At 48.7% G+C, this 20,784-nt stretch overlaps 2 protein-coding genes across 2 annotated transcripts; both read left to right on the top strand.

Moving 5' to 3' along the window:
• The first annotated feature begins 264 nt into the window (after positions 1–264).
• LOC118795192 (probable G-protein coupled receptor 139) lies at positions 265–6,573 on the top strand. Its single transcript, XM_036553589.1, has 2 exons — positions 265–409; positions 5,615–6,573. The coding sequence occupies exons 1-2, from the start codon at positions 265–267 to the stop codon at positions 6,571–6,573; spliced, it is 1,104 nt and encodes a 367-aa protein (XP_036409482.1).
• Positions 6,574–10,206: 3,633 nt separating this feature from the next.
• On the top strand, positions 10,207–18,412 carry proza (protein Z, vitamin K-dependent plasma glycoprotein a). The gene is made up of 9 exons (XM_036552032.1): positions 10,207–10,426; positions 11,369–11,528; positions 13,762–13,925; positions 14,433–14,457; positions 14,906–15,019; positions 15,521–15,649; positions 16,368–16,483; positions 16,718–16,835; positions 17,373–18,412. Exons 2-9 carry the CDS (start codon positions 11,453–11,455, stop codon positions 17,906–17,908), a joined length of 1,278 nt encoding a protein of 425 aa, XP_036407925.1. The 5' UTR covers positions 10,207–10,426; positions 11,369–11,452; the 3' UTR covers positions 17,909–18,412.
• The last annotated feature ends 2,372 nt before the right edge of the window (positions 18,413–20,784 follow it).

The raw sequence follows: 20,784 nt of genomic DNA, 5'->3' as shown, positions 1-20,784 counted from the left end.
TCACAAAAACACAATCATCACTACTCTCTCTCTCTCACACACACAGACAGACGGACACACGCATGCACACACGCAAGCAGACACAGACACAGACACAGACACAGACACACAACACACACACACACTCATGGTGACTGACACCCAAGGACAGTGCACCCTTTCTCTGAGCGTGGCTGCCCGGCTTGCCTGCCTTGCCTGGCTTTCGGCTCCTGCTGTCTGGCATTGAGGAGGAAGAGGAGGAAGAAGCAGCTCTGATCCTGGGTCATGGAGCGAAGCCACATCTTCTCCACTCTGCCACCCAACAGCAGTGTGTGGAGCCCAGGGCAGCCGGCCCCCAGCCTCCAGCACTGCCCCCTGGGACCACTGCCTGTCATCTACTACAGCACCCTGCTCTGCCTTGGCCTGCCCGGTAAAAGTGTGTGCGTGTGTGTGTGTGTAGGCATAGATACGTGTGTGTTTGTGCATGCATGCATGCTTGGGTGTAGGAGTGTGTGTGTGTATGTGTGTGTGTGTGTGTCCGTAGGTGCATGTGTGTGTGCATGTGTATGCGCAAGCATGCGTGCTTGGGTGTGTGTGTGTGTGTGTGTGTGTGCGCGTGTGTGCGTGTGTGCGTTTAATGCTATGCTTGCGTAAATTTTCAGTAGAAAATGCATGCCATTCAGTTGATGCAATATGTCTTCTAATAGCAGTAATAGTGTTAAGGAGCAGGGCTCATAAAGGTTGCTGGTTCAATTCCCTGCCTGGTCACTGCTGTTGTACCCTTCTACTTCCAAAATGTAGAATCTGTGTTAAGTTTCTCCGGATCTGTAAGAGCACCTGCTAAGCAAATAAGATTAATTTCATTTCAGATAGCCTCTCCTCCTCTCAAAATTTGATGTCAAGTGACCGTAATCACATAACTTGGGGAAACATGGGGAAACTGTTACCATAAACCCAATCCTTTACTACAAGTTCCCCTTTACCAGAAAGTAATGCGTATTTCTCTGCGGGTTTATATGTGTTGATCAAAACGAACTTGAATGCCAACCCATAGTATACATTATATTCGTCACGATTCTCTGCTAGGTTTAATCAATGCTTAAACTGTTGAGTGGCTTGGTCTCTTGCGTATACCTGTCCTGACATTTTACTGATAAAAATCAGTGATGTGCTTATTCAGCTCCATGATAGCCACCTGATCGGTGTAGAACAGCTGAACAAAGTCCTGAGACCTTTTATCTAGCTAGTAATATTTCCTTTTGCCAGAACTTTCAGTTAGTTGAATGAGCTAGCCAACTTAGCTAACTAGGACATTAGCTAAGGCAACTAATTAGCAAAGTGTCAAACAAGAGCACCATCCAGTTCGGAAATTAAAGTAATCATGCTAATATAAAAAAAGAAAAAGAGACAGCATAAATCAATAACCCATAACGCTAGCTAGCCAATCATCTGCTAGATAATTAGCTAGCTAGCTCACAATCAAGCACGGGGTTTTATGCAGATCTGAGTCATCCATGCACGTTACACAGAGAGAACTGGACTCTCCTTCAGCGGCTACATCAATTGTTTAATTATTGGGACTTGGGAGAATAGCCTATTCAAATATCAAATGAGTCTAAATGCTAATTCTAATTGAAAATACTGGTCACGATCTACATCAACGGTTTCTTTTTCCTCCCTGAAATTAATTTTTATTCGGTACTTGTTTTTAATCACATTACGCTCTCTTAACAGCAAGTTGAGCCATTTTTACTTTACGTAATATCTCATTAATCTTAATAAATCAGTCAGTCATTTCCCTCATTGTGGCGAAGTCTTTACATGGAAGGTGCTTAAGTACTGTTAATTCTTTTTTTCACCCACCATATAATGGTGGCCAATGCGATGTACGTTTCTTTGTACAGAATATAAATCAAACTGCGCTGAAACTGCATTTATGTCGAGATTACATTCACACCTGTGCCGGCATGAAGAACACCTTCACAGGTAAACCGAATGTAAATAAGTTTTATCTGACTGCAGGTATTCAGTCCTGAGGACCTCTCGGCTCAAAAAAAACAAAGCGGGACGATCAAAATTCAGCCATAGGGCTTCAGCGATGTTACGTCTCTGTAATGGGAGTGTGTGTGTGTGTGTGTGTGTGTGTGTGTGTGAGTGTGAACGTATGCAGGAGTGATGCCCATCGTATTTTATGAATGCCATTTCCACAAAACACAAAGTCGTTCTGTCATTCTCTTTCATTTCTACCAGTTGCTTGCTTCCTTTCTTTCATTCCTTCTGTAATGACGAGGACTGCGTTGATGACAATTTAAAAGACTGCTGAGATAAATTGATAAATAGAACAGAGATTAACAATGGCAGGAAGTTACAAGCATGACTCACGGTCCAGGACAAACGTGAATGATGCGCAACCCAAATTTTGATATGACGTGAATATCCAGAACCAAAGCTAACATGTTTCAGACAGACATGTTTGATTTGTTCAGAGAAATCCAAGTCATGTTTATCTGACAGCTTCTTGGGCAGAAATGTTGTGGTAGGGCACATTATGTGTCCCGTTTGAACAGACACTGGTAAATTCAGAATCAAGTGCAGTGCAGACTTCTGCAACTTTAAAATAATGTTTTATTTGAGTTCTACCTGCGCCTGCTTGATGTTTATGATTAGTCTGGGACCACCCTCTAACCTCCTCATGAAAACAGTTGGAGCTACATGGGACAGTGCTGGGGCAGTACTTGGATGGGGGTACCTACTGAGAAAGGCAAGTTGCTGCTGGAAGTGATGTTTGAGGGCAGTAGGGGGTGCTCTTCAAAACAGGCCATGTAAATCTAATGCCCTGTGCTGTAGGGCATGCTTTCTTTAGATCTGAACATTAAACCAATGGTCCCAACTCATTGTGGTCATCAAAGATCCCCAGGTGCTTATTGAAAGAGTAGGAGTGTTCAGGTGATGTCCTGGTCATATTTCTAAACTAGCTCTCCATATGAGACCATCTAATCCCCTATACCTCTTACAGCTGACTGATGATGTAATCTGTTGCATTCCATACCAGCCCTGATTCCCCAGGTCAACACCGCAAAAGAGAATGGAGTTCTCAGTTGACCTTCCTGGTCAAATAAAGGGCAAACAAAAATAAATAAGGAACAAACTAGCCCATCTCTTGGTCGCTCTTGGCAACCTCTTAGTGGCAGTTATCCTCAGAGATGGAAAGATTAGGAATCGCTGGGAGGATCATACTAAATCAGAAAGAGAGATAGAGGGGGGAGAGACAGAGGGAGTGTGTTTGTGTGTTTGTGTGTGTGTGTGTGTGTGTGTGTGTGTGTGTGTGTGTGTGTGTGTGTGTGTGTGTGTGTGCTTGCTTGGGGGTAGGGGTGTGTGTGTGTATCCATAGGCGTATGTGTGTGAGGGGGGGAGAGAGAGAGAGAGAGAGAGAGAGAGAGAGAGAGAGAGAGAGAGAGAGAGAGAGAGAGAGAGAGAGAGAGAGAGAGAGAGAGCACTTTTACCTGGAAAATGAGTTCAGAGCTGAGAGCTAATGGCACCTCTGTGATGAGGGTCCTTCACCCCACTGCACTGTAACACCACACAGTTTCACATTTCACACAGTCTAAACTGAGCTCCTCTGCCGGGGCTGAGGCGAGAGGCTGAGCTGAGGACTCGGAGTGGAGTGTGAACTGCAGCGTTTTAATAGCCCACCTGGTGGGGGGAGGGGGATGGGGTCACGCTTTTGGGTGGGTCTTCACCAGTGGATGCAGATTGGCATGAGGTGAAATCAGAGAATGGGGGTCACGGTGGGGTTTGGGGGTCACATCTAACAGGATGGACAGAGAGGCCACAGGAGCGGGGATTTAATTCACTGGGCGCAGTGACCGGTAGTGAGACTGCTGCTCGTGAGCTGCTCCCCCACCCAGACCTGTGCTGGATCATATTTTCATGAATTAACATGGACGCTTGCAGAACCATTTAGCCCATGTACATCTGCATGCACAAGCATATATACATATACATGTATGTGCACCAAGAGCCCTACGCTAACAAACACACATAGGCATATCTACACAACTACATACACACACACATGCATGCAGAGAGACACCCCAAACCCCTAAACTCTCCTTTTCAAAGAGGAGATGAATCTCTAGCGCTCCAACCCAAGAGAGCATTGTTTTTTTTGTTTTTTTTTTCAAAATACGCTTTACTCCCTGAGATTCTCAAGCCAAGTCTAAAAGCCGGAGACAGAACAGCTTCATCTAGTTGAGTCTGACAGCCGCTAAATGAAGCCAGCAGACAGCAGGCTCTTTGGGCCCAGAGCTTATCCCTTTGGTCAGTATAAAGCACATTTTCACCAGGTGGTACATTCAGAATAATACACAATGCCGTGCTGGAAGAACGATTTAAAAAAAAAAAAACAGAAAAGAAAAAAAAAGGTCTTGCTCTTGCTTTAGCCTTCAGATCCAAGTCACATACGGGTTAGACCGAAATGGGACTGGCATTTGCCATGACAACAGCAGTCAAAATAATTTTTTGGTCTTCTCTGTGTGCGCCCTCACCTTTTGTGGCCGGCACAACCCTGCTGCGGTGCCTCACTGGTCATTGCATCTGGTTAGATTCCCGTTGTTTTTATAGATAACAAACTGGCCAATCACGCTGTAAACCAGCAGCGAGGATCGGGGAGCAAAGAGCAGAAGTGTAAGGATAAAGTAAATGTTGATGGGGAGAGGGAGGGAGAGAGAAACAGAGAGAGAGAGAGGGATGAAGAGTGTTGATGAGGGAAGGGGTCCAGAGGTAGGAGGAGGGAAGCAGCTTGGAGACGGGCACAGGTGATGTGTGTGCGTGCATTGCATGTGTGCATGTGTGTGTGTGTGTGTGTGCGTGCACGCGTGTGTGTGTGAATCCCTGGCTTGAATTCAGAAATATCCCTATTAGATACCTCTGTTTTTCTCCCCCTTCATCACTCCCCTTTCCCTCGCCCCCCACGCCCTACTCTCCTTCAATCTTCTTGAGGTGTCTTTAATGAGCATTTTGGTTATTATATTTTTGAGGGGTCTGAGCAGATGGAAATGTCTGCCACTTATGAAATTATTAGACTGGTGCAGCCAAAGTGACTTTGCCTGTACTGAAGGTAATCATGCTGTACATTCTGAGGCTCCTCCCTCTCCATCTGATGTCCCTACAGCAAGAGGCAGCTGATGCTCCATGGCTGCCTGTCGCTCTCCATGGTCCTGATGCTGTCCCCGTCTCCAACTGCAGTCAGTGTGTAGTGTGTGTGTACAGCGTGATGCAGCTGTATTCTTCTTTCTGAGAGTGTGTGTGTGTGTGTGTGTGTGTGTGTGTGTGTGTATGTATGTTTGCAGCCGTTGCGGTGCCCACCTCTACAGTCATGTAACTGCGGTTATGAGGGATTCCAACACTGATAAGTTTTCTGCCCCCAGTGTTTCTGTTATTTTTAATTTCAGTCCGCTGAATGTTCTGTGTGCTGCATGTTCAGCCCAGTGAAATGCCTGTCTCTAATTTCTCTGCTCCCTCTCTCTGCTCATCCCAACCCATCGCCTGTTTTTTGGTCACTTTCACCCCTTCCTCCTCCCCCCTCTCCACCTACATCCATGCTTCCACTCCCCCTGTCTCCTTCCCTCCCCAGCAAACATCCTGACAGTGACTGTCCTGTCCCAGCTGGTGCTCCGATGCCAGAAGTCCTCCTACAGCTACCTCCTGGCCCTGGCGGCCGCCGACATCCTGGTGCTGCTCCTGGTTGTGTTCGTGGACTTCCTGCTGGAGGACTTCATCCTGGGAGCGCCTCTGCCCCCGACCCTCAACAAGGCGGTGCAGGTGCTGGAGTTCTCCTCCATCCACACCTCCATCTGGATCACCGTGCCGCTGACGGTGGACCGCTACGTCGCTGTCTGCCACCCGCTGCGCTACCACACCCTCTCCTACCCAACCCGCGCTCGGCGCATCATCCTGGCCGTCTACTTGGGTGCTCTGCTCTCTAGCGCCCCCTACTACTGGTGGCCGGACCTGCGGCGGGAGCCGCCGGGCGCAGCCGTCACCCCCGGGCAGCACGCGCTGGTGTGGACACACTGCATCACCGTCTACCTGGTGCCCTGCGCCATCTTCTTCGCCCTGAACTCCGCCATTGTGCGCCAACTCCGCGGCCGCCGCAGCGGCTTCCAACTCGGGGGCTGCCCCACGGGCAAGACCACTGCCATCCTGCTGGCCATCACCTCCGTCTTCGCCGCCCTGTGGGCCCCCCGCACCGCCGTTATCCTCTACCGCCTCCACACGGCCCCGCCCGCCGGTCCCGGGCCCGTCCCCCCCCGTACTCTCCACCTGCTGGCCGACGTGGCCAACATGTTGGCGCTGCTCAACACCGCCGTCAACCTCTTCCTGTACTGCTTCATCAGCCGCCGTTTCCGCCGCGCCGCCGACGCCACGCTGAGGGCCGCCCTCCGCTGCAGGGGGCAGCCGCCCCCTTTCTACGCCGCCCGCAACCTCTCCGTCACCAGCAGCCCCTGGATCTCGCCCGCCAGCTCCCACTGCATCAGGATGCTGGTGTACCAGCACGACAGCAGCGGCAGGCTCGTCTGCACTTCCTCCTGAGGCCACTGTCCCCCCCCCCCCCCCCCCCCCCCTCCCCCCCTCCCTGTTGTGCTGTCAACAGGGACCAGTCTTGTTCTGCATCCTTGTCTTCCTCTTGTTCCGCAGTTGAGCGTTGGCTGGGTGGCAGGGCGGGGCCAGCTGAACAAGGCTGAGGACAGGCCTGTGAATAGTCTGTCAGGACCATGCGATTGGGTTGCAGTACCTCCTACATACACCAGGGGGTGGTTAGGAGTCGGGGAGAGAGAAAAAGAGGCATGGACAGAGAGATAGAGAGCACAGATGTCTGTAATTGCCCGAGGGACAGTGGCCACCAATGCACCAGCCAAATAATTCCTGCAATAAGAAGATAATACTCACTGCACTGTCTAGGTGACAGTTTTTTCATTCGATATGCTTTATTATTCCTTTGTTTGTTTGTTTGAGTTCAGAACATCTTGTGCATTTTATTTTATTATTATGTTCCACTGCAAGTTTCTGTCCTATGGTGACACTGACTGTACTGTATTTCCTGTAGATAAAACATTACATACTGATACTTGAAGGAGAGACAGAAAAAAAAGACAGAAAGAAAGAGAGAGCCTTGTGCACCATGATGGGCCTGGGGAGGCACAAACAGCCTCAATTATGTTGTGTAATGTTGTGATTGTGTGATTTAATATTGTGTGATTGTGTGAGTCGGGGTTAACATTGATGTGAGGTGTCCTTCAATTCCAGGCATCCCCTAAAAAAACAGTCTCCAGCCTCACACTCATTGCCTGGTGGAACACCCTCCTCATCATATCACAACCATGCTGCCCCAACAGTTTTAAGATATTTAATCCGCTGCTGATGCATCACAGTTGACATTAAATTTAGTCCTGGGAATTTTGCAGTTATTCTCCGATCTGTGTGTTTGCTCATTTCTGTGGCCTTGATCATTCACAATGCTGTACAATTAAAAAGAAACAGCCTACAAATAACAGAATGTACGAATGACTTGACTGAGCAGCTTCTCAGGGTTGTAGAACACATCATGGACTGACAGTTAGATGTGGAGTACGGTATACTGAAAAAATAGATAACACTTCTGAGATGCACTCCCTAGCACACTGATATCAGTCACATGTATCAGTGATACCCATCATTCAGCTAAAGGGGAAGCTGTTGGTTTCGATTCAATTACTATTCATTAATTGTTTTCAGCCAGAGTGTATCAGTTGTAGGGAGAATCCATTATCACTGTATATACCCGCAATTCATTTGATGGATTTCATTTAAGATGGAGTACTGGTTTTAAAAATGCGCTGTCTCAATGGAGATGCAAAGCAGGCCTCATCAGCTGTATTGCATATCCGCCTGTCTGTCTGTCTGTCTGCCTGTCTGTCTGTCTGTCCATCTGTCTGTCTGTCCGCTTGCCTGTATTGTTCAGCCCAGTTTCTGCCCACTGATTGTGCTGCCCTAGAACAGGACTAGCCATTGCCCAAGTCAATCCACAGCCTAATCCTCTGGCACAATCTAAATTCATAAATCTGTGCAGATGCAGATTTGGCAAGGGCTGAGAGGGGGACTCAGACACAGCTGCAGACTGATCTGGATAGGGAGACAGAGTACAGCGTGGGAGGGGAATTCTGGGAGACAGAGTACAGCGTGAGAAAGGAATTCTGGGAGACAGAGTACAGCGTGAGAAAGGAATTCTGGGAGACAGAGTACAGCGTGAGAAGGGAATTCTGGGAGACAGAGTACAGCGTGAGAAGGGAATTCTGGGAGACAGAGTACAGTGTGGGAAGGGAATTCTGGGAGACAGAGTACAGCGTGAGAAGGGAATACTGGGAGACAGAGTACAGTGTGAGAAGGGAATTCTGGGAGACAGAGTACAGCATGAGAAGGGAATTCTGGGAGACAGAGTACAGTGTGGGAAGGGAATTCTGGGAGACAGAGTACAGCATGAGAAGGGAATTCTGGGAGACAGAGTACAGCATGAGAAGGGAATTCTGGGAGACAGAATACGTTACAGGAGGGGGTGTCCCATGGGGACTGAGGGTGGCATGTCCTCACACAGGGGCCCAGGAGGGGTGCAGTACATGCCCTGAGGGATGGTGTATGGTGCCCCTGCAAAGGCCATTTCAGAAGCTCACAGGGTTTGCACTTGGCTTGTGTCATGATGTGTTTGCTGAACTGATGTACAAAGCAAGAAGGAAATTCACTGATATTTAAACAAGGAGTAAACCACCCCGACTAATGTGGAGTATTGGTCCAAAGTCTTGTGATGCTCTCAATTAAAAATCTGTGAGAGTTTAAGGAGTTGTGAGTCTTCATTCAACTAAAATCAGCTATTTAACCTCCTGTCTTTTCATGGGCGTACGTGATTATCTTTCCAGTTTGAGTTTAACAAGTTTTTAAATTGGTGCACACTCTTTCACCTTACCATTTAATTTTTAACCCCTCTAGACACTGGTCAGGAGATTGGATTGCTCTCCCATTAGTGAGTGTGTGTATGTGAAAGTATATTTGAAACTTTTTTTTTTTTTTTTTTACCATTTAGGCTGTGTTGCTTTCTCAAAATCTCTAATGTATACATATATGAAAGTACCCCTCATATGTAAAGGTGTTTATGTATAACATATAAATATATTGATAGTTGTACCCTTTGTAGTAGATGCCTGTATTTTTTTTTTGACCTCCTTATGAATGAAGGTCTCTGTGGTGAGAACAAACCACCCTTGCCTATTTTCTTACAGATTTCTTATCCATATGTTCTTCTGCATTTATGTCAGTGTTTTTGTAGGTGTATATGCACATGTATACTTTTATCTTTACTATACTTTATCTTTTGTCTGGTCCTATATATTTGTTTCGTTTGAAACTAATACCGATGGACCTCAGCCTACTTTGAAAGACCAGTTGTTACCGGTTATGGTAAAAATTAAGGAATATTACTGTGTCCATCAGCCTGGAGGCAGTGAATAAGGAGGGACAGTGAGCCAGGCCGGGCAGCAGCAGCAGGTTGATCCGTGCTGCTCGTTCTGCTAACAGCTGAGGTAGGTAACTGCTATGTGAACTGCCCCTCTTCTGTTCAGTTACCTGGTTAGTTGAGGTCTCACTGGAAACTGGCATGACTTTTTTTTTTACACATCTGTTTCTCCCGTTTTATGTAATGGTTACTATTATTAATTATGTAATAATTGTGGTTCATACAAAGAGTTCATATTGAAAAACACTGAACACATTTCCCTGTTTTTTTTTTTAAAACTGCTTTACTGTCAGTAAGAAATGGATGACGTGTTTTAAGTTTATTTTACTGGCACAAAACAGGAGGCATGTGGACAGAGCACAAAGGTCTTTCAGCAACGGAAACAACTGCCATGATGGGTGTTCTCCCTGACACACAAATGCGCAAACTACACATCTCAGAACACTTCTGCTGGGAAGCGAAAGATACTTGCAAAGGCTCAACATCTATGTCTATTCTTACTCCTCTCCACGCCCCGTCGCTAACAATAATCTAACAGGTACACGCCGTTCTGCTAAAACACGCAACAATTTCACGCCGAATTTTCTCAGTCCCTTTAAATCGTAGCCATATGTGCGCATTAAATCAACATGGTTCCCCCCTACGTCTGAACCGTGAAATTGCAACGGCCTGCGAATAGAGCACAGGGTACTAGCTGCATCCATCGGCACAGACTGTCCAGGACCTTAGATCTCGAGAGAAGCACTGAAAGGGCGTGCGAGACAGTGCCAGGGTCGGAGGCACATCAAACGTGGCCGCTGTGATCCGCGTCCCAATACCAAGGCGTCTCTGCGGAGCGGCAACAGGATCCAGACGCATTACCAGAGGTCTGCTGCGACACAAAACGCCGATTTAACGGAGCTCGTAAGATGTCCCGTCTTTCATCTTTACAATAGCAGGTCACACGTATCGTTAGATCGGCGTGCTGATATGGGTAATGTAGCCAGCTACGCACAGAGGAATAGGCCTGTTGTTTTGTTGTTCATTGTTATTATTGATGCGCGCTGTTACTTCTAACGTAGCCATTTAACGATTTATTACGCTGATAACAACAGCATTAAAATATTAAACCTTCGATTCGGAGGGTTAATAACTGTATTTGAGGATCAATAACCTGCAACCGAAGCTGTGTCTGTTTTGCATTTAAAGTAGGCCTTATTTAGATATCACAGTTACGGTCATCGCGTTTGTTGTTTGATAATAAGGTTGCCTTTGTGTCTTTTGTGGACACATTGTACGGCATTGTACGGCATGTTATCACACTGAAGACCACAGGGTGTCAGCATTGCAACATACGTCTGACTAGTGCGGATGACTGTGCAAACTAAGAATGTCATATACGTATTTAAGTTTGTAATGATATAAAGTTCGTTTAAACTTGTTTTGAGCCTCTACCTGACCTACCCTGTGCATGATATCCTCGGAGATTTTAAAGATTTTTTTAAAAGATCCAGAATTGGGAACAATTATTCTATCTCTAAATAACCAAATGTATTATGTAATGTCTCACTGGACTCCACTGTCCATCCAAAGCACGGCTTGCATTTATGAAGTTATCATCAACAATTCGCACACCTAGTTGAAAGCTCACAAGGTTCAGATCACCAGTCAAGGGCGCAAGAGCAGTGTTCCACCTGGAAATTGAACATGCAACCTTCTGGCTCTCTAACTGTTACTCCACAATGTTGTGACAGTGTTTAGTGGTTGTGTTCAGTGTCTCCAGTGGGCGGGGTTTGGGGCAGTGGGGCGGAGTCTCACGGGTCAGAGGAGGGGAGCATTAGCCTGTAAGCGTGTCCCCGTTTACAGGGTGACCTTCAAACCCTGGGAGGCTGCTGTAGAGACTGGGCCCGGTGTCTCTGAGTCAGAGGGACAGACAGCAGCTCCGGCACCATGGGAGCCCTGGCCTTCATTGTCAGCCTCAGCCTGCTGCTGGCAACTGCTGCTGCCTGGCAGGACTCCTGGAAAGGTACGCCAACACCTGGGCTGCTTACACCTGGGCTGCTTACACCTGGGCTGGTTACACCTGGGCTGCTTACACCTGGGCTGATTACACCTGGGCTGGTTACACCTGGGCTGGTACACCTGGGCTGGTACACCTGGGCTGTTGTTTCAGTGTGTGTCTCGGACCTGCGACCTCTTCGGTCACATTGAGTTCAGAGTAACAGCCAATAGTCTTCATCGCCGCAGTGATTTAACTGACACTAACAGACTGGGTGCCACCAAAGATTTACAGGTGAGCGTTGACTTTGACTTTGTATCGATTGATGTTGTGTCGTAGTGTCATGTTAAAAGATGCAACGACATTCTCCCTGTGCGGAGCCTGCAATGTGGATCCAGTGTTTACAAAGTACCAGCTCTTGAATGGTAGAAGTGGGCTATGTGTCCCGAATGGCACATCCAGACAGCAGGAGGATTATGGGAATGAGAAGCCTTGTTGCTGTTGGTTTGTGTGCCAGGGGGTCAGAGGTCATGTGTGTTGAGTGTTTGTTCAGTGTTGCTTTCGTCTGGGAGGAAGCCAGCTGCAGGTTAATAAGTGGCATCTCAAACCTCGCTCCATATCCAGATTGTGCTTCCCTGATTCCATTTACAGATATATTGTTTTTAGCACAGAAACCTTTGCAATGAATTTGTAATCATCTTGCAGCGTTTCCGTAACGTTGTCCCAATGTTGATTCAACATTCCTGCAACAATATTTTGCGGATTTAGAGAGAGCGCTACGTGGCTGTTATGGGACCACTTTGTGTTAGCTCTGAACTGCGTTCACAATAAAAATGACATCAAGGTGCTGTTCATGTGATTAAGTGTTGCTATAGAGACTTCAGGAATATGGTATTATGATGGTGGAAAAAAAAACCACTAACAAGTGTGTGACGGAAGAATGCTTTCCCCCCATTGTGCCACCCAAGTGTAGTCTTTTATGTTGTAATTGCAGACCTGATATGTAAATGTGTTTCAGCCGTATGTTACACAGTTGTTAACACTGTGATGGAGGTGAACAGTACCAGCACAAAGAAAAAGTGCTACATTTAATGAATGTAAAAGACACTCACTGACAGTGTCTCAGTCAGGTGTTGCAGCCTGTTGTACTCAGTGAATTATTTGTATCTTATCATTTTTATCCGTTTTTGCACTGTTTGTATTTATTATATTATACTGAGTGCATATTGTCATTTGCCTTCCTAATGCACTAGGAGGCAAAGATAATTTCCCGGTGTGGGATAATAAAGTTAAAACTGAACTGAACCGATTAAGACAAAAATAGATTTTTAGGCTTGTGTGCGTAACCATACCCTCTGTTAATCATAAACCGTGATTTGTACGTGATTTACTGAAACCATTTTCACTTGGAGAACAGTTCTCCTGTGCAAATAGGATTTTTATCAGGCCCAAAATAGGACATCTAAGCCTCAGCCCATCCCTTGCTTATGTAATGACAACCCACCTCTCCAAAGTAATGCTAAATCATCCTAAACCAATTACTGAATCCGTTACACTGCATGCACTGCCATGCTTATTCTGGCACTTGCTCATTGGGATAGCTTACTCGCTGGGATAACTTACTCACTGGGATAGCTTACTCGCTGGGATAGCTTACTCGCTGGGATAGCTTACTCGCTGGGATAGCTTACTCGCTGGGATAGCTTACTCGCTGGGATAGCTTACTCGCTGGGATAACTTACTCACTGGGATAGCATACTCGCTGGGGTATGTTAGTCGCTTGGATAGCTTACTCGCTGGGATAACTTACTCACTGGGATAGCATACTCGCTGGGGTATGTTAGTCGCTTGGATAGCTTACTCGCTGGGATAACTTACTCACTGGGATAGCATACTCGCTGGGGTATGTTAGTCGCTTGGATAGCTTACTCGCTGGGATAGCTTACTTGTTTGGATAGCTTACTCACTGGGATAGCTTTCCCGCTGGGATAGCTTTCCCGCTGGGATAGCTTACTTGCTGGGATAGCTTACTTGTTTGGATAGCTTACTCGCTGGGATCACTTGCTCACTGGGTTAGCTTGCTCACTGGGATAGCTGGGATAGCTTGTGGTAGCTTCATACTTTACCTGGAGCTCTCCCCAGAGCCCCCAGGACAGGGCCCCCTTCCCCAAGGGAAGGCCAGGCAGAGTGCGGGCCATTCTGATCCATGGACCCTGCTGTGAGATGCTGTCCCCATGACCTTTGCATCCCTGTCTCTCAGTTTTCCTGGACAAGAAAGTCGCCAGTGCGGTCATGTCCCGGCAAAAGAGGGACAACAGTGGCAACGAGGAGAAGGTGATGCCCCCCAATCTGGAGAGGGAGTGTGTGGAGGAAGTGTGCAACTACCAGGAGGCTCACGAGATCTTCAAGGATACGTACCGTACCGTGAGTCTCTGCTTCCTGCCTCCCCCCCTCTTCTCCTCTTGATTCTCTCCATCTCTCTCCCTCCCCCTCCTATTCCTCGTCGCTCTGTTCATCTCCATCCCATCATCCTTTCCTCTCTCTCCTCTTCTTTCCCCTTGACTGTCGTTTCTTTTCTGTTGTCTCTCCCTCTCTCTCCTCCCCGTTCCATGGTTCTGCCATCATCTCTTCCTTTCTTTCCTCTCCTTCCATCTCCTCTCTCCTGCCTTTCTTCCGCCTTGCTCTCTCTCTCCCCATCCTAATTTTTTTACTCTCCTCCTCCTTTTTACTTTTCTTCTCATCTTCTTTCACTTTGTCTTTTTTCCATCCTTATTTTAACACTTATATATATATATATATATACATATATATAAATATATATTTGTGACTTATAATATTGAATGTTAGTGTTAAGCTGTGTGTAAAATAATGGTTTGAAAGAAAGTAGTTGTAGAGATTTTAAATGAACTGACTTTGTTTTTGTCTTTTCAGGACATTTTCTGGTCTGTGTACATCGGTAAGTATAGCATGGTAAATGATTATTAAGCACACATGAGCAAGCAAATGCTTTTTAAAATCAGATCCTGAGACCCTGTATGCAGACTTTTTTAATGCTGCCCACTTTGTGAACCATGAACCTAAACCCTTTACCTGTTTGTGTTGAAAATGGGAGATGGTGCAATAGAAGTACCACAGATATTCTGTATTATGACCAGATATGTTGCTCCTGTGTTCCTGCTGTCTTCCTTGCGTCTTAATCTAGAAGGTTCAGGCGCTGTCTGCTTTGCCTGAGACAGAACTTTCAGTGTGAAGATGAATATTTGGTCCATAAACTATATTGAACATTTGTGGTAGTGTCTGTGCTGAAGCGGCATGTCCCACACCTCCAGTACATGTAACCAGCTGCACCTGACCCCTGACCCCTGACCCCTGACCTCCTTGCCCTCTCTGCTTCCCCTGCGCAGACGGAGACCAGTGTGCGGGGAATCCGTGCAAAAACGGGGCCATGTGCTCGGACAGCGTGGGCGGCTATGACTGCGTCTGCAAGTCGGGCTTCTCCGGGGTCCACTGCGAGAAGGGTGAGAGACCGACCCAGCCGCTGCTGCAGACGCCAGCGGACTTACCCACTGTCACCGCATCAGCGCTGCAGCGGCCCCCCTTCATCTGCAGCGGTGCTTGTGTTGCTCAGTATGAGGGCTCATCCTGTTTGTTTGACAAGACTTTCCTTTAGATTTTTTTTATGCTCTCTTCCCTTGTTCTGGAATTGAATTGCCGGCTGTATACCGGGTCACGTCTCACCGCGACACCCTGAGACGAGACGAACGCTGATCCCCTGATACACTCGCATGTAGCCAGTGGCTGTTTTTCATAGCGCAGTTCACACAGTGCACTACAGCTGGGTGGGTGCTCATAGGTGCTACTCTGCTGGCGTATCCTAGCAACCTATAGGCACCTGACAAATCACAGGGTGCCTGGGAGGGGTGAGATGAGCGCACCTCAGTCACCTTAACCGCCAGCTTTTGTTGCCTCTGTCTCCAACCCCTCCACCCCGGCCTGCCCCACCCTGCCCCGCCCCACAGATCAGACTCTCTGCGTCCTGGACAAGACCAAGGGCTGCAGCCAGTTCTGCAAGCCGGGATACCTGTCCTACGAGTGCTCCTGCGCCCGGGGCTGGAAGCTGCAGGAGAAGGAGAAATGCGTTCCTGCAGGTGGGCGTCACTCACTCTGGCTCCTCCCCCCTGACCCCCCCCCCCTGTGAGAATATGGCTGTGCCCCAATCTTTGCCTACCAGCGAAACACAAGTGATGGAGTCCGCACTTCTCCTGGTGTTTTACCTGTGTCATGTGCTACCTGGCGGAGCTGTCTGCATTTGGGACAGACTCTACTCTTGTAATTCCAGCACCTTTGCTTTGTTGGTGATGGAACAGAAATGACTGTAAGCAACACAAAAAAAGAAACTGCACGGCAGCCCTGCATGTAACCATGGAAACGGTGGTGGCATGTGGAAGTGGTGAATGGCAGAATCATAATTCTTAACCATGTTCTTGATGTAAACATCATTGTGTGCTGAATTTTCTGACGTGTTATACAGCACATAATTGACCATTTTAATCAAGTGCTTTTTATTAAACACACAAACAAAACACAATATGCATAAAATGTACAGTTTTGATACCAAAACAGATCACACTTCCTAAAATCATACACGCTAATCAAGATGCACTGCTGTAAAGTACACTTGGTTTTATGTAAATTATTCATTTATATTTACTCTCCTCTCTCGGGTTATTCTCTCTGTCTCTTTCGTCTCCGTTCTTTCGCACACCACAGATGGTCGGTGTCTGGCGGTTTAACGTGTGAGGTTTGCACTGTGCGGGACAGAGATCTGTGTTTGTGAATCTGCGCGTCTCTCTGTCTCTCCCTCAGTGACATTCCCCTGTGGGAAGGTGGACAGTGTGAGTCAGTTTGACAGCAAGAGATCCTCCAACATCCGCAGTCAATACGAGGGAGTGAGCTGCAGCTCCGGGGACTGTCCCTGGCAGGTAGTCGCACATGCACACACACACACACACGTCTCACACACACACACACACGTCTCACATACACACAAACACACACACAAACACACACGTCTCACATACACACAAACACACACACACACACACACACACACACACACGTAACAGTTCAGATTGCCTGTGTTTCTGCACCCTGTTGCCCTGTGTCACTGTATCTCCACTGTGTTGCCCTGTATTATTGTGCTTCCCGGGCTCCAGGCCTTGCTCAGCAGTGAGGAATCGGCCGGGTTCTGCAGCGGGGTGATCCTGAAGGAGGACCTGGTGCTGACCACGGCACAGTGCGCCTTCAAGTACCCGCGCTTCCAGGTGGCTGTAGGTGAGCTACACAGCACCTCCCTCCAGCGCATTCACTGTGCTCAGACCAAACGCACCTGAATTCCCAGAGGATATTACATTACATTACATTACGTTACATTACATTACGTTACATTACGTTACATTACATTACGTTACATTACATTACGTTACATTACATTACGTTACATTACATTACGTTACATTACATTCATTTAGCAGTTGCTCTTATCCAGAGAGACTTCCAGCACAATAGAACATGTGTGTATCCCTTCAAGCTGAATGAGCAACAGTGTCAGACTAGGCTAACAGCACTCCCAGTTCAGTGAATGTGAGCATAACATTATTCAAGCTCTACCTTAATCTGCACCCTGACCAGACAAGTGAAGCCAAGTGTACTACCATCCGTCAATCATTAGATCACAGAATCCAAAACACATTGCAACACTACACGTAAAATAAACAGCAAGGACGTCGACATCCCTGTGGCTACTAAGATGTGTGTCACGTGGAGAGGAGAAGCCCCTACAGCGTTTCCCTGAACCTGCGTTACTTTCAGGTAAGAGGGGCACGGACTACGAGAGCGGCGAGCAGTCACTGTACGTGAAGGGCGTCACCTCGCACCCGCTGTACGTGCCGGGACGTCCCGAGAACGACCTGGCGGTGGTGGAGCTGCGCAGTCGCATCACGTTCAAGAGGTCGGTGGTGGCGGCCTGCCTGCCGGAGCGGGACTTCGCCGAGAACGTGCTGATGTCGGGCGAGCACGACGCCGTCGTCACGGGCTGGCGGGCCGAGCCCAACGCCACCGAGGTGCGGGGCGGGCTCCTTCTCAACCACCTGGCGTACGAGCCGCTCGGCCAGTGCGCTGGCCGCCACCCCGGCCTCGTCACCAACAAGATGTTCTGCACCGCGCCCCGCTCCAAGGCTGATTGCGCCTTCGTCTCCGGCAGCCCCGCCCTCACGCTCTACCGAAACGTCTTCTTCCTCACGGGGGTGCTGAGCCGGCCCCCGGGGCACGACTGCGCCCAGGGCTACGTCTTCCAGAAGGTGTCCCGCTTCCTCCCGTGGCTGCAGCCCTTCATGGACGCCGCCTGAAGGGAGGGGTGGAGGGGAAGATGTGTGTGTGTGCGTGTGTGTACATCCTCAGGACTGAGCAGGAAGGGAGCAGGGAAAGACAGAGAGGTGTTTGCGTGTTCTTAGTTCCGTCTTGTAAACAGGCATCCGGTTTTTGCTCAACGCTCGTGCCAGTTTCTGTGTCCGTTAAAAGTTTCCACTCTGCTGTGTCTCTATGCAAAAGATGTAGCGCGTTAGCATAGCATCACAAGCACTGGCAGGTTCTCTCATGTAGTTCCCCATTTCTTCCACACAGTGGCGCTCTTTCATCAACACATTGCAGTAACCTCACTTTGTTGACTATCAGCTTGATAAGTAGAAAAGCATGTATTATTTTGGTGGTGCATTTGATTTGATGTTTTTGTAGACTTGTTTAGGCCTGGCTGTTAACGACACTTATGTGCGCTGTTTTTAGCCTGCCTTTAAACCTGTAATTAAACCTCATGTTAGACACGTTTCTTAATTAAATAATGTAGATCTGAGTGAGGTGAGTCATGCGTTGGTGTTATTTACATCTCCAGATGTGGTGATGAATTCAGTATTGAGAGTGTCAAGATTCTACCTTGAATAGCAAACTGCAGCTACATATGTGCACCTTCTGGTCAAGATCAAAGCTATTCTGTGTAAATCCGACCCACACACACCACACACACCACACACACCACACACACACCATGCACACACCACACACACACCACACACACACCACGCACACACCACGCACACACACCACGCACACACCACGCACACACCACACACACCCCACGCACACACACACACAGACACACACACCCCCCTGACTTTGTTGCCGGTGTTATTTTAACATGTTTTTCTTGCACGCCTCCACACTGCATCCACTTTCACAGTGGTCTCACGCAGCCTCCCACCGCGGTGTCTACAGCGCAGTCGGGGGGAGCAATTGAGTCAGAGGAAGGGGGGAGGGGGGGGAGATGAGAGAAAATGCGAGCAACAAAACCTGCCCTGCCACTTTTTGATCGGGCACCTGAAAGGGACACCCAAGTGCTTGGGCCCTCGTAGACTGTTGCCATGGCATTCTCCCAGGAGACTGCTCCTTGCTCCCGAAAATCCTCCAGCTCCTTTTTTTGTGTTTGAAAAGGAGATTAGCCCACCCCCACCACCCCTGCTACCACCCCCCTACCCTGGTCTCCTTGCTTCCTGTGCCTGGTTGTTTCTCCGAGCCCTTTCTCCACCCCGATTTGCTTCCCTCAGCCCGGGGATGGGGGCCGATACTGGGGGGAAGAGGGGCAAGATGGAGGGAGTGGGAAAGGAAATGAGGGAGTGAGATGGAGAGAGAGGAAGGAGAGAGGAAATGAGGGAGAGAGATGGAGAGAGGAAATGAGGGAGAGAGATGGAGAGATAGGAAGGAGAGAGGAAATGAGGGAGAGAGATGGAGAGATAGGAAGGAGAGAGGAAATGAGGGAGAGAGATGGAGAGAGGAAATGAGGGAGAGAGATGGAGAGAGGAAATGAGGGAGAGAGATGGAGAGAGAGGAAGGAGAGAGGAAATGAGGGAGAGAGATGGAGAGAGGAAGGAGAGAGGAAAGGGATTGTGATGGGAGGCATACTAGCCTGGGTGCTGTATGATAAATTGTCCTCAGACGCAGATGGATGGTGTGAGGGAAGGGAGAGGAGATGGATGTGTGTGGAGGTCAGAGTTGCACCGGATGCACCCTGCTCCATCTTGCAGCAGACACACATGGCGGGTCTCACAGACCGCTTCACAGAGCAGCCTGTTTCTCCCTGTGACCGGCAGGATGGAATGTGTGTGTGTGTGGATGTGCAGGTGTGTATCTGTGTGCATGTATGTGTCTGTGGGGATATGAATGTGCGTGTGTGTGTCTGTGTGTGTCTGTGTGTGTGTGTTGTGCGGGTGTGAATGTGCGCGTTGGATGCCCTGTGTGTGCGGATGCCTACATAGGCGCCTGGATGTGGGTGTTTGGTCAGGGGCAAGCCCTGTCTGCCAGGACCAGCGGAGGGGAGACCTGTGGATCTTCCCTGCATCATACTCTTCCATAAAAAGCCTGCTCCACTGGCTCACCACAGAGCGGTTCTCCTGCTTCTGCTCCCACCAGCAGTCACACCTCCACCGTGGCATGCAGCCACACAGACGGTGTCTCTGCGGGGTCCTGCAGAGACGGATGGGGGTGTCGGCTCTGCAGCCGACCACTGTCCCGCTCAGTACATCTGGCAGGCACTCAAAATCAGGATAATCCCCTTACCCCATATACCATAAAATACCCCCCATCCAGAGCTCGGCCACAAATCCCCTCTCCCCACTGCGCAGTGCAGGAAGTAAGTGTGTGTGTGTTTGTGTGTATGTGCAAGTGTGTTCTTGCATATGTGTGTGCATGTGTGTATGCATGCTTGAGTGTGTGTGTGTGCATGTATGCATGTGTGCTTATGTGCTTGTGTGGGAGTATGTGTGCTTGGCTGTGTGTGCATGCCTGTGTGTGTGCATGCGCGTGTGGAAGTGTATGTGTGTGTGTGTGTGTGTGCATGCCTGTGTTCGGGTGCATGCGTGTGTGGAAGTGTACATGTGTGTGTGTGTATGCGTGTGTGAGGGTGCGTGCGTGTGTGCGGGCGTACGTGTGTATCCTGCAGTAACGGCTGTAATCCCCAGCAGTCTCACCCTCCTCCTGTATGGCTGCCCATCCACGCCACACCCACCCCCCCCGCTCCCGACCCCAGCCCCCGCCCCACACCAGGCCCCGCCCCCTACACGGCTGTGTCGGCTGAGGGCTCTCTGTCACATGGCGCGCTCGCCAGACAGCCTCAGTTTCCGCTCCGGCTGCTAATTGTGCAGGAGCGCAGACCCAGCGCCCTCCCTGCGCGGGGTGC

The sequence above is a fragment of the Megalops cyprinoides genome, chromosome 19, assembly GCF_013368585.1.
Source record: "Megalops cyprinoides isolate fMegCyp1 chromosome 19, fMegCyp1.pri, whole genome shotgun sequence".
Taxonomy (NCBI): Eukaryota; Metazoa; Chordata; class Actinopteri; order Elopiformes; family Megalopidae; genus Megalops; species Megalops cyprinoides.
This window is presented reverse-complemented; position numbering and strand designations above follow the sequence as displayed.

What these genes read in the sequence shown, in the direction of transcription:
- proza (XM_036552032.1), top strand. Translation starts at nt 11,453, where the DNA reads ATGGGAGCCCTGGCCTTCATTGTCAGCCTCAGCCTGCTGCTGGCAACT. An exon ending in TCAAGGATACGTACCGTACC is followed by an intron (nt 13,926 to 14,432) that starts GTGAGTCTCTGC and finishes TTGTCTTTTCAG; the next exon opens with GACATTTTCTGGTCTGTGTA. An exon ending in GCGCTTCCAGGTGGCTGTAG is followed by an intron (nt 16,836 to 17,372) that starts GTGAGCTACACA and finishes CGTTACTTTCAG; the next exon opens with GTAAGAGGGGCACGGACTAC.
- LOC118795192 (XM_036553589.1), top strand. Translation starts at nt 265, where the DNA reads ATGGAGCGAAGCCACATCTTCTCCACTCTGCCACCCAACAGCAGTGTG. An exon ending in GCTCTGCCTTGGCCTGCCCG is followed by an intron (nt 410 to 5,614) that starts GTAAAAGTGTGT and finishes TTCCCTCCCCAG; the next exon opens with CAAACATCCTGACAGTGACT.